Source organism: Tetrao urogallus, assembly GCF_951394365.1.
Source record: "Tetrao urogallus genome assembly, chromosome: 7".
In the NCBI taxonomy this organism is placed as follows: domain Eukaryota; kingdom Metazoa; phylum Chordata; class Aves; order Galliformes; family Phasianidae; genus Tetrao; species Tetrao urogallus.
This window is the reverse complement of record NC_136820.1, coordinates 12,092,714-12,112,570: the sequence shown is the minus strand read 5'-3', so window position 1 is coordinate 12,112,570 and position 19,857 is coordinate 12,092,714. Positions and strand designations below refer to the sequence as shown.

Sequence of the window (19,857 nt, the reverse complement as noted above, 5' to 3'; positions counted from 1 at the left end):
AGGATACTAGGGTCAGTTTAAGAGAGCATAAAAACCCTGAAATCAAGGAAAGTTAAATTTTATGCTATAAAAGCTGCTCTATTTTGTAGATAACACTTACTGGAAAAAATATCTACTAGAAAACAGGACTGTCTCTTACTTAGTTCTTCCCTCACATTTAAACACGCAATACAATAAGTGAGAGGGGATTCATAGAATCTCTTATTAAAAGCACCCAGAAGTTTTCATTAGAAAGATATTACTGAAAATTAATTAGAGCAGTCACTCATGTAATGGTTTATGGAGACAGGAACTTGGTTTTATCACAACCACTCTGCTGCCAACGAGCGATGGACAATTTATAGAGCAGAAGAAGATGACAATTAAGGAGCAGACAAGCAGAACAGTTTGGTCATTGGATTTGCCAGAAGCCTTCAGCAGATATACCTAAAACTAAGTAAACAGAAATCTGAAGACTCACATTGACACTACAGTTCAGTATAAAACACTATTACTTTGACTTCCACCCACAAACAAAAGCAAAGCATACAGTCCCTCACTGGACTGTATCTTCTAGGGACTAATAAATAAGTTGGTGAAGACAGTTTTCTTTGTACAAGTTCTTACCAAAACTAGCTCACCAACAAGCATCTTGGACAACTTAAAGATGAGAACTAGTTGGTTACTCCTTCCTAGGCTTATTAGACAACTGATGGAGGGGAGGGGGAAGGGGGTCAACTGCCACCATAGGCCTGTGTTTTGACAATATATTGGTGTTATTCTTTCAAGTTATACAGAACATTGGACTTTCTCCTGCAGCTTCAACAAACTAAGCAAGCACTTACTGGTGACAGCAAAGATTTAACTGTTATCCTTGAAGCTGGAGTACTTTACAAGACAGATATTGACATTTAAGATATACTTACAATTTTTTCATCTTTTTTTTTTTTTTTTTTTTTTTTTGTCAAGTTTATTTGTCACTTCCGTAAGTGGAATCCCATGGCCATGAGTGAGTGCAGTGAGGAATAAGTAAGAAGTTTACTTCCGTTAGGTGACAGTGTGTTTTTAATTCAGTTCAAAAAACCTTGTGAAACCGAATCAACTGAGGGCTGTTTTAGTGACATATTGTGTTGTTGTATTTATCAGCACGGATAAAACTGCAGAAAGAATTCTGATGTTTAGACTTTTCTGTATTCAACACTACTAAGAATCACAACTGATGGCACAATGGTCTGAGTATTTTCCTTCAAAGAGAGGAATAAACACAATACTAGTTTCTTCCCGTTCATTTCTACCTTATATTATCTATTTGACCTCTGGCTTACCATCTGCTAATCCAAAAACCTATATATAACGAAAAATTAAACCTACAAGTAAAAGCACAAACCTAGTATATTCTGTATTTTCAACACCCTCAGGCACGCTGTGTAAAGCTCTGGTTAATGTCACTTCTGCTAAGCTTAAAAATGACCAGCAGGTAGAAAAAGTTTCCTCTGTTTCTTTTGACGTATGAGAAACAGCCAGGATGTCGTATGAACCTAGAGATATTAGCTCCAGCTTTCTCTAGTCTTCCTGAGAGAGCAATGTGACAGAAATACTACCAGAAGACAATAAATAAATTAATACAAAAATGTGTTCATGTAGAGCAAGCAGGAAAATACTCAAAGGTACACAGGAAGCTACATCATCCCATACATTTTGAAAGTTTTCAGACAAACACCATTCGAAAACACCAAAAGTCACCTTTATCGCTGAATACACCCAGGCTCCAAATCACAGGTGCCATTAATGTATTCCAGGCAGAAGAAGCTGTTATGTCTGCTCCCACTTCACTGCTGGAGATCATCGCCCCTGCAGAGTGAATAAACCTGTCCTCAGTGAAATTAAAATTGATGGACTCATGCTGGGTGACACTGTCTCTTGCACTGATCCGCTTTTCAAACATTGTTATTTGGAAGAAAGTAGGAGATATTTGTCTATGTGAGTTGCTTGTATAAGACTGCAAAGAAATGACATCTGCTGGAAGCCAAAGCCCTTCCAAAAGTTACACTTCATCTAATTTGCATGTGATGTATTTCTATGGAAGAAGACCAAAAACAAAACAACAACAAAAAAAAAACCCAACACAATCATCTTATTCTTATAATTGTTTAGATTCTGCGTGAATAATTCAAAACAAGTACACTGAAAATAAGAAAAAAAAAAGTAGTCCTGGTATTTCTTAATACACAGAACTCCTTAATGATCAGTAAATAGTAAATATTAAATATCTAACGTTGATCTTTTAATCTGAGTTACTTATTTTTAAACAGAAATACGATATCTTGGACATTTACACCACAGTCCACAGCAACTGTACATAAACAAACAACAATGTGCCTCCTAAATCTCAGATAATTGGGCAAATAAAGTGAACCGCACTTAGAAAACTTAAGTGAAAAACAATCTTACTCTTGTTCCTCAAGGAAGAATTACAGAATGGCCTGGGTTGAAAAGGACCACAATGATCGTCTTCTTTCAACCCCCCTGCTACGTGCAGGTCGCCAACCAGCAGACCAGGATGCCCAGAGCCACATCCAGCCTGGCCTTGAATGCCTGCAGGGATGGGGCATCCACAGCCTCCTTGGGCAACCTGTTGCAGTGCCTCACCACCTCTGTGTGAAAAACTTCCTCCTGATATCTAACATAAACCTCCCCTGTCTCAGTTCAAGATGATTCACCTTGTCCTATCACTATCCACTTTCATGAACAGTCATAAGAACTGAGGACCATCAAGACCATAAAGGACCACTTTAAAAGCCTAGTTCAACTGAAGAAACCCTCCTCTATTCATCGTTACATCAGAACTACCAGTCTGTCGCCTTAGTTTTTCACTTCCTGTCTTTGGCCAACAGCAATACTGAGCACTGCATTCCAGCAGAATCTGTACAATAATAAATGTTGTTAGCTAAAGCAGAAGATGGCACATAATTTGCCAGGTCAGACTTCAGGTAGGAGAGGAACTTCAGAGAATCATCCACCTGGTAGGACAGTGATCCATTGCCTCTGCCAGCTACTAGCATCACATGGAAACCACTGGCCTGTGTTTTCAGCTGTAGATCTCAAGCCTCTGGTAACAGTACACGGCAGAACTCACTTCAGTTTGTCCTGCACACAGTGAAGCTCACTTACTGCTGCATTAGGAACCCTCAACTATTCCAGACTTCTGGAAATTCAGCTTCCATGCAACTGCATGCAACACCTTTCTCCCACACTGAAAACAGCCTCTCCCACACTAACAACCACTTTACTAATATGAATCTTTTATGACCAAAGAAAACAGATGATAAGAACAATTTTACCACTCAGCATCAGCAGCCCTGCCAAGTCAGATTCCACTGTACTCAGTGCTACACCAATTTCAATTTTAAAGTCATGAAAACATGGCATTTTGCAGGGACCTCCGACACTGCGTATGTTTCTGTCAAATCCCTTGTTATATCTTACTGAATTGGTCAAACCATATTTGCTGGGCAGCCAGCAAGTAGGTAATTTTCAATCAGATTTGACAAGAGTTAACACAGAAGCAATCAGGCTACTCTACAGAAGGCACAGGCTCACCAATAACTTTTTACAAGCACAACATGATTTCTGTTGTCATTCCTAGCATTACAGCCAAGCCAGTTATAACAAAGCAATTCAGGAATTTCTAATTTAATCCACCCTCCCACATGAATGAGTACCTTTGCCATAACTGATGTTATGAATGACTGTGATCAAGCATTGTGAAAACAGAAGTTTAAATTCTTCGCTGTTGCAATATGCTAGTGCTTTGATATGACAGAAATTTCCAAGAAAGCTTTAGGCACAGTCTTTTTACTCACTGGAACAATCCGAGAACACAGCTAGGACAATAAGCTTTTGCACTGTCTCACCAAAACTATAGAAACTGCTTTCCATTAGCCTTAGCTTGACAGAAAGATGCAGGTACTTCCTTTCTCCCCTGAACACCCAGCAGTATGCATTCCCACTTCCAAAACAAATCATGTAGAAAGCAAGATTCCCAAGATTACCATCTGGTTACCAGGAGCAGTTTCGGAGTTGAAGTGTTTAAAAGCCTTGTCTTGTAACTATTAAGAGCAGGTTGTTAATCTCCTGTTTCCAATATTGGACACCCTCATCACTTTAAGTATTGGCAATTATGTTGCAGATGCAAACAGCCAAACTCTAGTAAAAGAATCAGCGGGTGTATGACGAAATAAGGCAATGACAGTGCCTTCTAGTAGGACACAAACCCTACAAAGCAATAGCAGGTAAAAAGGAAGGAAAATTTGCTCATCCCTGCCAATGACCAGTGATAGCTCAAGAGCAGTGCAATCTCTATCCAGAGAGACACGACTCCCTCAGCTGCTAACCCTTACATGAGAGTGAGGATGGATGGATCCAGGCTCCACACCTTCCAGTCCCTCAGGTGCACTGCTCGTCCCTGAGCTCCCTGGGATAGCCATGGCTTTTCACCTGGTGCTCAACCATCGGTTCAGGCTGTGACCTGGCAGTTCCACTGCAGTGGGTCAGAACAGTTTCATTTGATTTGTACAGCTTGAACTCTCCCATTTCTGCTCTGCTTTTTGTGGTGGTGTTTCTTCCTTCTAGCTTCTGTCACCGTCTCTAATTATGACAAAAAACAATACTGTACTAAGTACTTGTCTATTTAACCACTTCTTTGTAGTTTTCTTCCATTTTCTTCCCAAATGGTACAAACTACTCACAAACACTCTCAGCAGATGCTGATCCTCAGCTGTTAGTTTCTCTTGCCTAGCACCCCAAACAGAAAAGATGTGATTCAGAACATACACCGTTATTCTCCCTCTCCTCAAAACAACTTGCTTCTAAGACATTATAATTGGAGATGTTCAAGTGAAGAAAACAAAATTCTCTAATGGAACGCAAGTCTCAAATGAAAACAGAACCCACAAGTCATGCATTTAACAGCCATATCTAAAAAGCATTATTTTGCACACACATTATTTCTCACAAGAAAACACTGTAAAGAAGTAATACTTCTCAACGTAGAGAGCAAAAACTAACACATTTTCCTAGCAGTGATTTGATACTGAAAGGTCATTCCTGTTCTGCAGTGCCCTTTGGTACCCTGCTGCCTCCCTCCCATACATTTCTCCATACACCATATCCAGCACTGCACCCTCTTTGCTCAGAATGAAATGAAAAGCAATGGCAAGGAAATAGTGTGATAGAAGGAGAAAAAAAAAAACAAACACTAAATACACTTGGAGAAAAAGTCCCTAACAACAGACTAAAATTCTTGCAAATAACATTAAGGTATTCCTTAGATTCCTCCAGTAATCGATGCTTGCTGTTAAAACTGCAATCACAAGCCTGCCTACCACAGTCCATGAAACCACAACAGAGAAGGGAATTTTGGGGAGGAAAAAAAAAAAAAGGACACAACATAACTTCTGCATCGAACACTGGGCAATAAACCAACTCCTAACTTTAAATACTCTTTGAAACAGAACAGATTCATCAAAATTAGTTCAAGTAACTAAAATATGACAATACTATTATGGAAAAAAGAAGCAAGCAGAACAAGTATAGATCATTATAGATAAGGCACAAAAGCAGAGCTCCAGTAGTTTCCAGATTTCCAGAACTTAGTTACAGTTCCATAATTTTTATAGTTTCCTTTTAAAAAAGTGTGCAATTCAGTATTCCAATAACTAAATCCAGTTGAAGGAATGTAATGAAAGTCAAAACTCAACATATGAGTACAGTAGGCATTTTCAGTCTCTTAGACATCTGTTCTTGATGTCCTGACACCATCTCAAAAATACAATCTGTGAGAAACCGTACTGTATACTCTTCCTGTACCAGCTGCTTTCTCTATTATCACTGACAGTTCCATTTAAGCTGTCCAAGTCCCTTGGTTGAGATACCTATTCCACACCCCTAGTGTTCAATCTGTTCAGACATAAATTGTGAAAAATCCAGTCTTAAGCTCAAGGGGAATAAAATTCCAAAAGGTTTCAAGCCATTGCCTAATCTCTGGAACCAACGGTCAGCCTGCCCAGTTCTAACTATTAGAAAATGCAACATTTTTACAGCTGATCTCTTTACCTTCAAGTATTTTCTCCAATTCACTTCCTAGAACACCTACCAACCCTACACTCATTGCCACAGCATCAAATAAAAGATCAGATAAAGGAGAAAATATTGAGAAGGACCCTTCAAACACTAGAAAGAAGACAGGTAGATTCATGCCACTTATCTGGTCCTACTTCGTATCCCTTCAGACTTAACTGCCAACCCGGCAATCCAACACAGGAAGGATCAAGACAAGATTCAGCACCTTTTCAACACTTTTTCCTCAAGACTTTAATTCTTCCATTTAAAAACTAGAAAAGACGTGAACCCAAGCCATCAGGCTAACAGTTCTAAGCTGCTCCAGCACCTGCTTAGAAGGTCTCGCCATTTCCTATGACTCATCCTTCAGCACAGAACTCCTACCGGAACATCTGTGCCCAAGTAAGGCCCACCTGAGCCTCCTACCAACTTTCACAGTCGTCTGCACCCTCTATTACAGCTCATGCATGACAGAGACAGTCCCAACAGACTTCACACACTGACAGTGTGGCACAGTCACAGTGTGAAAGGGGAACCTTCAGTTCTTCCTACGTTTGAACAATCCGCCAGCCTCCCAAAGCCTAGCAGAATTGCAGTATGTGTTACAGGCTTTCTTCTGAGCAATATTGGACACTTCAAGCCCCTGGGAAAGACAGGGCAGCTGAAGGAGACTGCCCAAAAACACCACCTGCTTACCGCCTGCAACTAATTCCTACATCTATATCCACATATATATATACATATATATCCAGAGATTTGCTTTCAGATAGTGGCTGTTCTCTTACCTTCTTATGCTAAGTCTCAATTAGTACCTTACTTAAGAAAAGTGTAACATGTTATTTTCCCAGCATAATCACATTTTGCTATCAAAATATAACTGGGGATGTGAAGGGGGTTTGTAACTAGCAGTCCCCCAGCAAGTTATTTAATTATAGAAGAAACCTGAAGAGCTAAAAGTTTCTGGTATCCCAGTCTTTTCTTGTGTTATTTTTCTGATTTTCTATGATTGTTCTCAGGACATTCTGCACTGAGACCTGCCAAAACTAAGTAGCCCATGTATTAATTAAAAAATTCAATTTAAAAAAAAAAAAAAAAAAAAAAAAAAAAGTAAAAGCAAGAAAGTATTTACACAACTAATCCTGGTTTATTTTCATATTGGCTAGGTTTCAAGCTGACATATTTTCAACACTCAGAAGCCAACCCCTTAAAAAGTACATCCAGAGAAAGACACTGACTGCACTGCAATACAACACTACAATCCAACAGAGTACAAAGCATATTCCATCCCATCAACAAATAATATAGCATAAATATAGCTACCTTGAGTCAGCTAAGCTTTATGGAGGTTTTATCACAGTTCACTGACTTCTCTGTCAGACCTTCATAGTTCAACCTTGTTTTGCAATGCCCTGTCTTCAGCAAGAATCATTGCCAGAAGCCAGCAACTCCTCAGCATTATGTTTCTAGCTACGTATGGAACATCAAGGAATAAGAGACCTCAAGATGTAATAACTTTCCTGTAAACTGAAAGACTACTGTTTCAATTTGAAAATCACAGCATCTTATAATCAATGAGAGCCACTTTTGGATCTCAGTTCTGCTGCAACAGATAAACCTAAACACATATCTAAACCTCTGACAATGATTTAACAAGGAAAGGCTCTTTTATTAGGGATCTAGCACTTCTTCCTCTAATCTCAGTAGACGGTGCTTCATTTAAGGCTTGCCCAAATTCTACAAAGGACCTATGGTATTACCTGATAAAACAGACAATTTTGGGGATGGCTTTTGTTTTTTAAAAAACACCACAGTGTAAAATATGGGTTTGTTTTTGTTTTTTTTTTTTTAAAGAAAAAAAGATAACAGCTGTGCTACAACTTAGTTCTAGAAACTACTTTTACAGAGTAATGAATTGCAAGGCCGACAAGGATACAACCTCACTGTCAGGTTTTTTTTTCAATTGTATGTGTTGTAATGTGTTCCAAGCATTAATAACATTTCCAGCAAAGCAGTAAATTAGAACAGTTCATAACTCACTTTTATCTGAAATGTTCTTGTCTTCATCATCTAGGCCAGGGTTGTAATGCCAATACAAAACTGGTGCATACAAGAATTTGGCTCCTTTTTTTTTTTTCCTGATAATTCTCTCATGTTCATCTAGCTATTGTAGCATGTGGACCAGCGTACATTACCCGTGTAATTTATGTGGGAGAAACAGCCTGGTTTTAGCTGTTTTTAAACCCTGGAACACATCATAAGAGCTGAAGCACCACTTACAAAAGCAATAAGCACAAAGATTTCAAAGGCAGTTTCCAGATGCAGAAAGGCATGCACTGATGCCAGGAAACAGCAGTCCTCATACCAGTTCTTCATTCCTCTCTCATTCCACGTAGCATCGCTTACATAATTCATAAAGGTATATTCTCCACAGTTATTCCAGACACAAATTATTATAATATATTCTATATGATTACATGGACTCTCAGACACTTTCAGGCAGACACACACCTTCTGAACACACCTGTTGGTGCAATAATTTGCATGCAAGTTAAAACCAGATATATTATTCCATCAAATTTGTTCTGTGTGATTACTACACTGCTTAAAGCAGCTGTTATTTTTCACTTTCAAGACGATAACTTATCATCTAGGTTCTCCAAATTGAACCTCATGAATATTGGCACTTCTCCCAACAGCAACGCTCATTTAAAATACTATTTCACCCACAGAACCTGTTGAACAAGTAATATTTATTCTATGCTCACACACAAGGGGCTGAGAACTCAGCTATGTTAATACTTACGCCATTTTTGTGAGTTGCCTGTATTTTTTTAAATATATTTATTTATATGAAACTAAATAATGCAATGGACAATTTAAGGAGGTCCTGCTTCTGGATTTTTTGTATTTCTCAGTTTCTCTCTTCCCTACAGTTTGTTTTCCTTAGCTTTAAAAAAAAAAAAAAAAAAAAAAAAAAAAAAAAAAACCTGTAATCACCAAATCCCCAATTTGAAATTACAAACATATTCAAGACCACGCCAAGCCTTCTCTAAACATCATATGTGTAGTTAACAAAATACGCAAGTTAGAGATGTAGTCAATGAAATACGTAAAGTGGGGGCTGTCAAGGTCACCAGGGGTAACCAGGCATAATCTGCGTGGGCCCCCTTGCGTGGTTAACGAATACGTGAAAGGGGGGCTGTGGAAGATATCAGGCTCTGCGGGGGCTCCTTGACTTATGAGAAAACCATGATGAGACATGGCAAGACAAGACATGCCACACGTCTATTGGGCACAGATAACCGTAGCAAGGGTGATTGGTAGCACTGTGATATAAGGGACAACTATAAGAAGAGTGTGCTGCTTGCAATAAATGCCATTTTGCCGCTCACCACATTGGTGTCATAAAAGCGTGTGATTTGGCCGCGGCGGTCTGAGCACTTTACGATGGGACATTAATCAGAGGTTGCCAAAGCAAAGGCAACACATATGGATGAAACTAAGACACACAAAGTAAGGAAGCTGCTTTCTAGCTACCACTGCACTGGCTCATTTCCATCTCTTATCCAGCTTACTTCTATCTCTTCTCCATCTCAACAAGTCCAAACAAAGCTCTGCGGAATCCAGATCTTTCTTTCTTACTACATCATCTCACGAGACCTGGAATTTCCCAGCTCTACATGTCAACTCTCTGAATAGGGCTGGCCCTACCTTTTCTCTTGAAATCATTGATTCATTGACTAAGATGAGAAGTTCAAGTTTCTGTGTTTGGTCTTGACAGCTGATGTGCAGCCCTCTTCACAACACAGTATCTTGTCAACAGCGCTTCTAGAAACATATGCACAGAATCCACAGCCCACCAAATGGTGGTTTCATCAATATGTTGTGAGATATTCAGAGTATTAGCCATGATCCCCCTGGAGACAGCGTATTCTAATTTACAAGCAACATTTACTTTGAAAGACCTTTAAATGTTAAGTTGCTGCTTTATATCTATTTCTAAAATCTCTGTCTTCTGTATGCACAAAAATCCAGATACTCATTCTTTAATGAAAAACAAAGGAACAACACACATGACCTTTAAAAGGAAAAATCATCACATACGCTTAAATTTACACATGAACAATACTGTGTTTAAAAGGGCAAAGATAAGCCTGGCACAGAACTATATGTCCAGGTGGGCGCTGTCAGTAGCTTCCCCTGGCTGCAGTTCACATGCTATTAATGTGGAACAAACTCTGTCACAGAAGGTGGGAGAGGTAAGAAAGCAGAAAAATGTTGGCACTGCCCAGAGCGTTCTGCAAAGTAGAAAAGAATAATTTCTGCCTACTTCTTCTGTGTCGTTCTTACAAGTGGGATTAAAACTAAGAGCAGATTTTCTCACACAGGCTTCCTCGACATTATTCTGAATATATATTACATGATTTCTAGACATTCCTTTTCATTAAAAAAAAAAAATTGCTCAAGGTCTATCTCTGTACTATCTTCAGGTTTGTACCTACTTCTTCATTCCTTCCTTCGTTTCCTCCTCCTCCATGGCTCCCTTTCCCTCCATCAATCCTCTTCCAGCAGCTTTTATTCCTTTCTAAGTTTCTCTCACCATTGCACACCTCATTTTTCTTCCCCTGTTCTACTGTCAAATCACCCTTTCCTTCCATTTGCTTAATAAAAATAAGATAAAAAGACTGACACGTAACCCAACAGTAACAAAATCCAAGCCTACTAATCAGGTAAGTATTAAATGTGCCCAAAGGAAGGGGGGGGGGGAAATAAAGAAAGAAAAAGAAAAAACCTATCCTATGGTGTGAAAGGCAAACCTTCCAATTGAGAGAGATTTTTTCCGTTTTCAAGAGCAAGAGCTTCTATAAAAAGCTTACTGTGATAAGGCACCAAAAGAAAAAAAACATACCTTCAGAAGAGGTTTTTGTGCTAGTGCAAAATGCCCAAATGCTTGCAGCAATGAGTAAGGCACTTTTTGTTGCTCCATCCTGCCTACACCTAGGTAACTCAGTCATGAGCCAATTCACTTTTTTCTTCCCCTAACCAGAGTAAAAGAAGCATGGAGACCCCAGTACAATTCTACTTCAGCAACAGACATTAAATGCATTGAAAAACAGCTAAAGGACGTCGCCAGCCTCAAAATATAACAGAGCAAGGATCTTCAAGTGAATGCATTTCTAATAGCATTCCTTGGCAATCAGTTCTCGGTTATAGTTTTTAGCAATGACCTAGATTAAAAAAATCTCAATAAAGATTGCTGATAACATGAAAATAAGCTATCCTCAGCAAATAGCACGTATTCTAGTAACGTCAAAATAAAAATCATACATCTAGTGACAAAAAGAGCTGTAATTACAAGAGAGAAGATTGGCCTGGAAAAGCACTATCTATATATACATATACTCATACATATATATACATACATATGTGTATATATATAAAGAGAGAGAGCCAATCCTTACACTAACATATTTTTCCAAAGTAATTCTTCAACTAATAATGTTTCATCAGTTATATTTCTTAAATGCTCTTAAATGCTTTTAATGTTTATAAACAAATAATTACTACTTTTCTCCCTACAAAAATAAGGCATCCACAAGCCACCAGAAACTCTAAGATGAAAAGAGAGGAGATGGGGAGATGAAAAACTATGTGCTAACCACGGATAGAGCATATAGCAAAGAGACATTTTATCACCTTCCTACTGGAAAAAAAAGTAAAGGAGCATCACAGTACTTTCAAAATGAGTATTCTAATGGACACAAGAAAGAAGAATAAGAAGCAACACATACAACTTAGAGAAAAGCCTAACAAGCATTAGACCACATACAACTCAAGCAAGGCAAGCAGACAGTTGCAAGAGATGGGGTACGGATGTATCTGTCAGGAGAACCAGAGCAACACCAGGGAACACGAAGTATCAGTGTTGTGTGTAATGAGAGTTAAATTCACAAGTCAAAACAGAGCTAATTTCCCAAAACTGTAATGGAGACCTTAAAAGCTAAGTTGTGGACATTTTAAGCAGGAAATACTGAATTGGAGAAAATGGGATGTATTACATTTGCATTTGTTCCCTAGTGCAATCACAATTAACTGTATATCATTCCAGTGTCCAGACTTGAAGGAAAACATTGAAACGGCCAATAGTAATCATAAGGTCATAAATTATTAAAATTACTGGAAATCTTGACTTGTAGCTCCACTGAAGATTCTACTGGTTCAGCTATCAACAGAGAAATGATAACACCACCATTCCAAAAAGATGCATGAGGAAATGAAATTTGGTAAGCAGTGTTTTCTGTCTCCTACACAGTACACATAACAATATTAGAGTAAAAAAAATAAAAATAAAAGGTTGACACATATTAAGAAAGGCAATTTCTTAAGCAGTGAGTAATTAAAAGTTGGCTCCAAACACTCTATCACTGGAGGAAAAAGTCTCACGTTCCCAGAGAAACACAAGTCCAGGTGGAAAGGAAATCAAGACACGCTACGGCTTGTGCTAGGTAACTGGTACTTAGAATCTAAATTACTCAATTTACCTGTTAATTGTGGTTGCTGCTCTCAAAGTAATGCCTCCTACTTTATTATGTTGGCCTGCAAAAATCAGAGGTCATCACCACCGTGACTAAGCTGAAGGCTCAAACTTCCAGAGTCAGGGCAGAGAAGAGAACCACCCTTCTCTTGCAACATGACAACACACCAGCTTGAAGATCACGGAGCACACTGCCAATCGTTACAGGACTGTCCTACCACACCCACCATACAGTCCAGATTCGGCACCTTCTGAATTCCATCTGTTCAGGCCAATGGAAGATGAACTGCACAGGCAACATTTTCCTAGCAACATCATCATCACAGCAGCTGTAAAATAGCAGGTCACTCACTGGTGCAGGTTTTGTTTGTTTGTTTGTTTTTACAAGCAAGGCATACTGGCTCTTGTTCATCACTGGTGAAAATGCATAGCTAATGGTGGTGGGTATGCTGAAAAAATAGTGCTCTGTAGGTGATAGCTTACTCTACCAGTCTTATTGTATTCTTTGTATCTTTTGTAGTTTCCAAGGAAATATATAGGAGGCATTACTTTTGGTGTGATGTAAATGCCATCTTGGAAAGAGAAGTACAGTAGTATTTTAATAGTGTTTACTGAAATATATTTACAGCAGAAAAGAAAAAAAAAAAAAAGAAGCCTTGCCTCCCTGGATGAGGTTCTGAAACGTGCTCAGCCATCTCAGAAAGATATTCCCAAAATCCTAAAAGACCTAAAGCATAACAACATGATACTTGGGGAGAAAAAAAAAAAAATTAAGTTCTGGAAATATATTTGGCCAAGAAAAGAAACTCAACTTTTTTATTTGTATCAAATTCAATACTTTTTGTTTCATCATCCATTATAATGCTGATTTAAAATACATCATTTTACATTAAGAGTTGACAGTGATTTTCAGCACCCTTTTCACTTGGAAGGTTTTAAATATAATAGAACCTTTTAAATATATCATAAAGAATAAGATAAGACTTATTATATTAGTTATGCAAAGAGAAGCTAAAGCCCAAATGCATTCTTCTTATTTAATAATTGCTTTTAAATATAAAGTGATGTGAAAAACCTCTTGAATACACTTCTTATATACTCACAAAAAGACTCCAAGGCACATTACTTAGTTTAACAACTTACTGTCACTTCACCTACTTGAACACAAATCCGTATGCACAAACGGGTGCATTTTTTCAGCTGAGCTACCATGAACATGTGTGCTCCCTCTAACCACATTTATCACTGCGTTGCTAAGCACAGAGATCTCCATTCAAAAAGACAGCAGTGAGATGAACTAGTAATAACTAAATCCAGATAAGGGTAAATGCTAGAGCCAACTGCCACTTCTTTTCACTGTCTGAAAATGAAGTGTGACATCTGGGTGAAAGGAAGACCACGGTCTATTTTGTCTGTCACTTCATTCCCTCTGGTACCAAGACTGCTGCTCAGCTCTGAAGTGCACTTGAAAATCCCAAACACACTGAGTGAAAGTGCTCAAGTCTCCTTTATTTTAAACAGACTTTTCCTACGCCTACGATGCCGTCAAACATCTTACACAGTAAATTACCATACGTTATATGAACTTATCCTTCACATGGGCATAAGTAGCAGTGAGGCTACGTGACATGGGCAGCCAAAGAACTAAGAACTTGGGTTACCTGCCCGGGGACAAGAGAAATGTGGATTGCTTGGAGAACTGCCATGGACATCTCCAAAGTCCAAATCACAAGACCATTATTTTTAAATTTCAACATGACATTCAAAGTTTTTTTTTCTTCAAAATGTTTCTTGCAAGCATCACTGAAGGGCAGAGAGACAGAATGATCGATTTCTCTTCCTGCCATTACCTTGATAAAAGCCATTCTCTAACTTCACTCCTCTGTTCCAACAGCCTTCTCCATTCTCCTGACATCTGCTTAGAGGCAACAGAAAAAGCTATTCAAGGTAAATCAAGCAGTTAGTGATCAAACAAGTTAGGTTTAATCAACCATTACCTAAGCACAGACAGGGTGCATCTTCACTTAAAATTTTAACTTTCCTACAATTAAATCAGAGGTATACAACAAAGAGGTTTTGCTTTTTTTTTTTTCTAACAATGACCTTCAACAATAAACAATTAGGAGCGAAAAGTTTCGATAATAAAAAGTGAAGGAAATAGAGGACTAAAAAAAGAAAAGCTCACATTTCTACCTAGAAGCTACCCAGATTTCAGGATTAAGGAAAAAAATGATTAGCATATAGTCTAAAACAGAAATTACTAATAAGTGATTTTTGACATTTTAAGTTCCAAGTTTATGTGAAACTAGCAACATACATTTAACTTTCAGTAACATATTCAAGTACAGTCATATTTCTCCAGTAACCACCTACTTGCTTTTTACACTGGAAAAAGGTCACAATTCATTCCTAGAACTTGAATGGTACCAATGAAAGAACCTGGAGCAGCCATCACTGTACTAGACTCTTTAATCTTTGACTCTCAACAAGTTTTGCGCCTCTCTTATGACAGGGAAGAAACAAACAGAAAGGCTGGGCTGCAGCACTTTCTATACAGTTAGCACTAAGACAATTGCAAGAGTTGGACAATCTCTTTTTCCCTAGGCAACAGTTGCCTACTAATACACCCAAGAATATCATTAGCTTTTTTATCTGCAAGGGCCCACATCTGACTCACAGCTACCTTGGTGTCTATCATGATTCCCAGGTCCTTTTCTGCTGTGCTGTGTGGCCCCCAGCACATCCAGCATTATCACTCCACAGAACAACTTGCCATCTCTCTTTGTTGGACTCCACATCAACCTACCTCCAGCCTGTCCATGTCACTCTGGATGGCTGCACATTGCTTTGAATAAGCCACTTCCCTCAGTTCCGTGACATCTGCAAGTTTACTATACCTCATCATCCACATCTTTAATCAAGACGTGGAACAAGACTGTTCTCAGAATCAACTCCTAGGGTACTCTGCTCAATACTTGCCCCCAGTTAGATTTTGTACCACTAACCACTACTCTATGCACTGACATTCAGCCAATTTTTGATCCACTTCACCATCTGCTCATCCAGATCATACTTCAATAGCTTCTCAATGATGAGCATATGGGATGTACCAAAGATCCAGGTAAGTAACTTCCACATCTCCACCCTCATCTACAAGGCTGGTGATTTCACTGTAGAAGCTTATCAGGTTGTCAGGCGTTACTTCGCCTTGCTGAATCCACACTCACTACTCCTGATCATCTTCTTCATATGTCTGGAAATTGTTTCCAGGATCAGCTGTCTCATCACCTTTCAAGTGACTAAGGGAAGGCTGACCAGCCTGTAGTTACCTGTGTCCTTCATCTAGTCTTTCTTGAAAATAAGAACAATGTTTGCTTTCCTTCAGTCTTCTGGCATTTCTCCAAGTTTCCCTTATTGAGCAAAGAATACCAAGAGCTGCATCTCAATCATATCTGCAAGCTCCCTCAGCACTCATGGACACATCCCATCAGGGCTTATGGACTTAAGAACGTCCAGTTTGTTTAAGTGTTCCCTGACTTGATCCTCCTCCATTAAACTTACAACTTCCTTGCTCCAGCCTTTCCTTCTGATCTCTGGAAACTGCTGCTCCTGAAGGCAACCATGCTGCTGAAGAAGGCCATTCAGTACCTCAGCCTTACCACTGTCTCAGGTAACCAGATCTCCTGTTTCACTAAGGGACGTCTTCCTAGTGTTATGTCACTAATATTCTTGTTAAGGGGAACAGGAAGGGCTTTTACATCCTTAGCCTGCTTCAACTCTATCTACGGACTTTAGCTATCCTAACTTCATCCCCAGGTGCTCTCTGTATTCCTTTCAGGTTACCTGACCTTGCTTTCATCCTCTGTAGGCTTACTTTTTGTATTTGAGTTTGGCCAGAACCTTGTTCATTCATGCAGGCCCCTTGTTGCTAACACCAGTCCTGCAGCCAATGACTGACCTGTCCTGACAGTGAGATATTCTAGTATCTCAGATCAGACACAAATGTTCTTCCATGAAAGTGTCTGTGTTTGAGGTTGTTTTGCTCTTTGCCTTCGCACCTGTGTAAACCAATGGCAAGTCAAGACTTCAGCAGAGACACTCTAAAAGCCCAGCCCCCTTGACAACTTTACTGTGCAACAAACTGCCTCAAAGCAAACAAAAAAAAAAACAGCCCTTCTTTCTGCAGGTGTGAGGGTAAAAAAAAAAACAAAAAAAACAAAAAAAAAAAAAAAAAAAAAAAAAAAAAAAAAACCACCATCTAGCTCTTTTTCTTTTTGGAAGGTTCAGGCTGTTCCTGAACCTGCTGGAAGAGAACAAATAGATTTATTTAGTAATAGACAATAAACCCTCAGAAATTCTTAAAATAGAAATTAATGCAGCTCTCAAGATTGACTGAACCGGAGGCCTTCAATTACTTCAGCTATTGTTCATCAATGCAGTGTTACGCTTCAATATTGCCCCATCCAAAATAGGAATATCTTGCATACTCTCCTTAAAGGAAGATTGATAAAAAAGCCACACCAATGTATTGTAATTCAAACAAGAGGAAAACGTCTTCAGAATTTTAGAGGTCACCCTGCATAATAAGCGTGGAATAACTTAGGAAAGAAAGCCTATCTACTTCAATACCTCATGGCAAAAGCTAACGTTAAATGCATTTAAATTATTTAGGTTAATGGATAAGGTACTTTAAAAAACATTTCAAATCCACAATCACTGAACTCTATCAGTTTCCTCTTTATCGTTCCATTTTATTTATATTCATGCCATCTGGCTGTATCGATCATGAACTTAAAACAATCCTGCATTTTTTCAGATGAAGTAAACTCAGAACTAATTTCTACAATCATTCCATAATACATACACTCCCAAACAGACAACCTCACTTTAACCCACGCATACTTGTTTATTGGAAATTATAGTTAAGACCGACTTTTGTAATCTTACAGTAGCAACTGTTTTGTTTAGAACTGCCATCACCAATCCCAGTCAACATACACATAGATCAAGGAACACCTGAACGAACTAGAAACATCACTTAGCCCAGAAGCTGTCATGTAGTCAAATAGCCAGATTTACACAAAATAAGATCAGCGGTTGACAAAGCATTATACAGCAGGATTAAAATAGACTGCTAAGAGTAAAATAATATTAATTAAAATGCGACATTTATCTCTGTAGTGTTTTCAGACAGAAGTTTCTCAGACATATGTAGATCACACACGTTGTCTTAAACTGCCATCCTTATCAGAGATCTCATCAGTGCTAAACGCTGCCCAAAACTAACAGGCAGGCAGTTCTAGACCCAAAGATTTACAAGCAAAGACCTCAATTTTGCAATTTTCATCAGGTTACCTGAAAATGGCCTCAGCAACACACACATGATTAGGAAAAGTTACTGCTTCTACCAAAAGGTATGGCAGTACCAGGAAAAAAAAGTAAAAAAAAAAAAAGTAAAAAGGAGGGAGGGCTAGTTGTTCATTTTGATATCGAACTGTGTTTATTTGGTTCTTAAACAAAGCGACAGAAAGTCTGCATAAGTCAGTAACAGACAGGATTCCGACACGAATCTAGCACAGAGCAGCAGTAGCCAAGAGATAGTCAAGGGCCTTTATGGCTCCATGAGAGCAGCCTATACATTAAGTGAAAGACACCTGGTTTATGGAGAGAAGTGCCTATCCATATTGGGTATGGAGCATCACCCACAGTGGGTATAAGCTGTGCATGCCCTCCCGCACATGAAATCAGATCCGTTTCTGAAACTTTTCAGCAAGTATTGCTACAGCCCTGCTCTGCAAGAGTCAGCATCAAAGCATCCTCGGCATCTGTACCATTTAATTTTCTCACTTACAAATGCTTTAAAATTACTGCCAGAGCATCCAGGAGAGAGCTATGCCTGCATTCTCACTGCTTGGTATCACTCAACCTAAGCAAAGTTTTCTTTCTCATTTTCCTAAGGTTTGTGACTGGACCTGCAGACATTCTATTGCCACTGCCTCCCTTCAGAGCCACCACCACGACGCCGTACATTAAAAAGTTGAGGTACAGATACCCAACCTCACCCACCCAGTAAGTTCAGCAAGAAGTAAAGCAGCAATGGAGAGCCTTCCGCGTTCCACAGACCCCAGCGCACGGTTCTCAGTCCCACAACCCGCGGCGAGGCCCCACGCCCATCGGGGCGCACAGCGGCCGTCCCGCCCGCAGCCGGCCGCCACCTCAGCGCAGCGCAGCACCTGTCACGCAGGAAGGGCAGCGCGGCAGCCCTCAGAGCACCGGCTAACCGCTTCCTCGGTGGCCCGCCCCGAAGCCAACAAATCGCACCGGTGACTGCAGACACGAGCACGACACCTCTCTCTCGCTCGCTCCGTGAGGTTCGCCCCCGTTCCGGTTGTCCCGCCCAACTTTCCCAGCGTGAGAAAGGTAAGTTCCCGAGGAGGACCGCGGAAAGGGAGCCGGGAGCCTCCCGCACCCACACAGCGGTGCGCCTCTCCTTCGGATGGAAAATAACACGAAACGAAACGAAAATAAATACCGAGGGCCGCAGGAAGAGAGCGGATCGGAGCGGCGGGAAAGGGCCGGCTCACCGCACCGGCCTACCTGCCCGGGGCGGGGAGGGGGCGGCCCGGGGCGGCGGCTGCCGGGCACCATCTTGGGGGCGGCGGGGGCCGGGAGGCCGCGGCCCGGCGGCGCATTACCTGCTCTGCCAGCCCTGTAGGAGGTTGGTGTATTTGCTCAGCGTCCCTTCCAGCACCGGCTCCCGACGCCTCCCGATGCCGCCCGGCGCCTGCGCGCCCCCCGGGCTGGCCGCCGCCGAGCCGGGGCTGCCGCCGCCTCCTCCTCCTCCTCCTCCTCCTCCATCCAGCCTTCCCGCGGCCGCCGCCCGGCCCGGCAGCCCGCGGCCGGCTGAGGAGGACGAGGGAGAGGAGCCCGCTGACGCGGGGCGGCTGCTGCTGCGGCTGCTGCTGTTGCTGCCGCCGCCCTCGCTCGCCGCCGCCTTCTCCATGGAGCCCCGCGGCACAGGGTGCGAGTCCGCTCCGGCCGTGGCCGCCGCTACCGCCCGGCAAAGCCCTGACTCACGGGCGGCGCCGGGAGAGAGAGGGGCGGCGCCCGGGGGAGAAGGGGCCGGGCCGCGGCGGGAGAGGGAGCCGCGCGCCGCCCCTCGCCGGGGGCCGGGGGGCGTCGGGTGGCCGTTGGGGCCCGGCCCTGGGTGTGCGCGGGCCGCG

General features: G+C 40.9%; 1 protein-coding gene across 1 annotated transcript in view; it reads right to left on the bottom strand.

Moving 5' to 3' along the window:
• Positions 1-19,637, bottom strand: part of OSBPL10 (oxysterol binding protein like 10) — a gene marked incomplete at both ends in the record, with an annotated part of 97,611 nt that extends 77,974 nt beyond the window's left edge. The window contains one exon of the mRNA XM_079538321.1: positions 19,330-19,637. Within this exon, the coding sequence (XP_079394447.1) occupies positions 19,330-19,637 (308 nt within the window). The remainder of the gene's footprint in view (positions 1-19,329) is intronic.
• Positions 19,638-19,857: the final 220 nt, after the last annotated feature.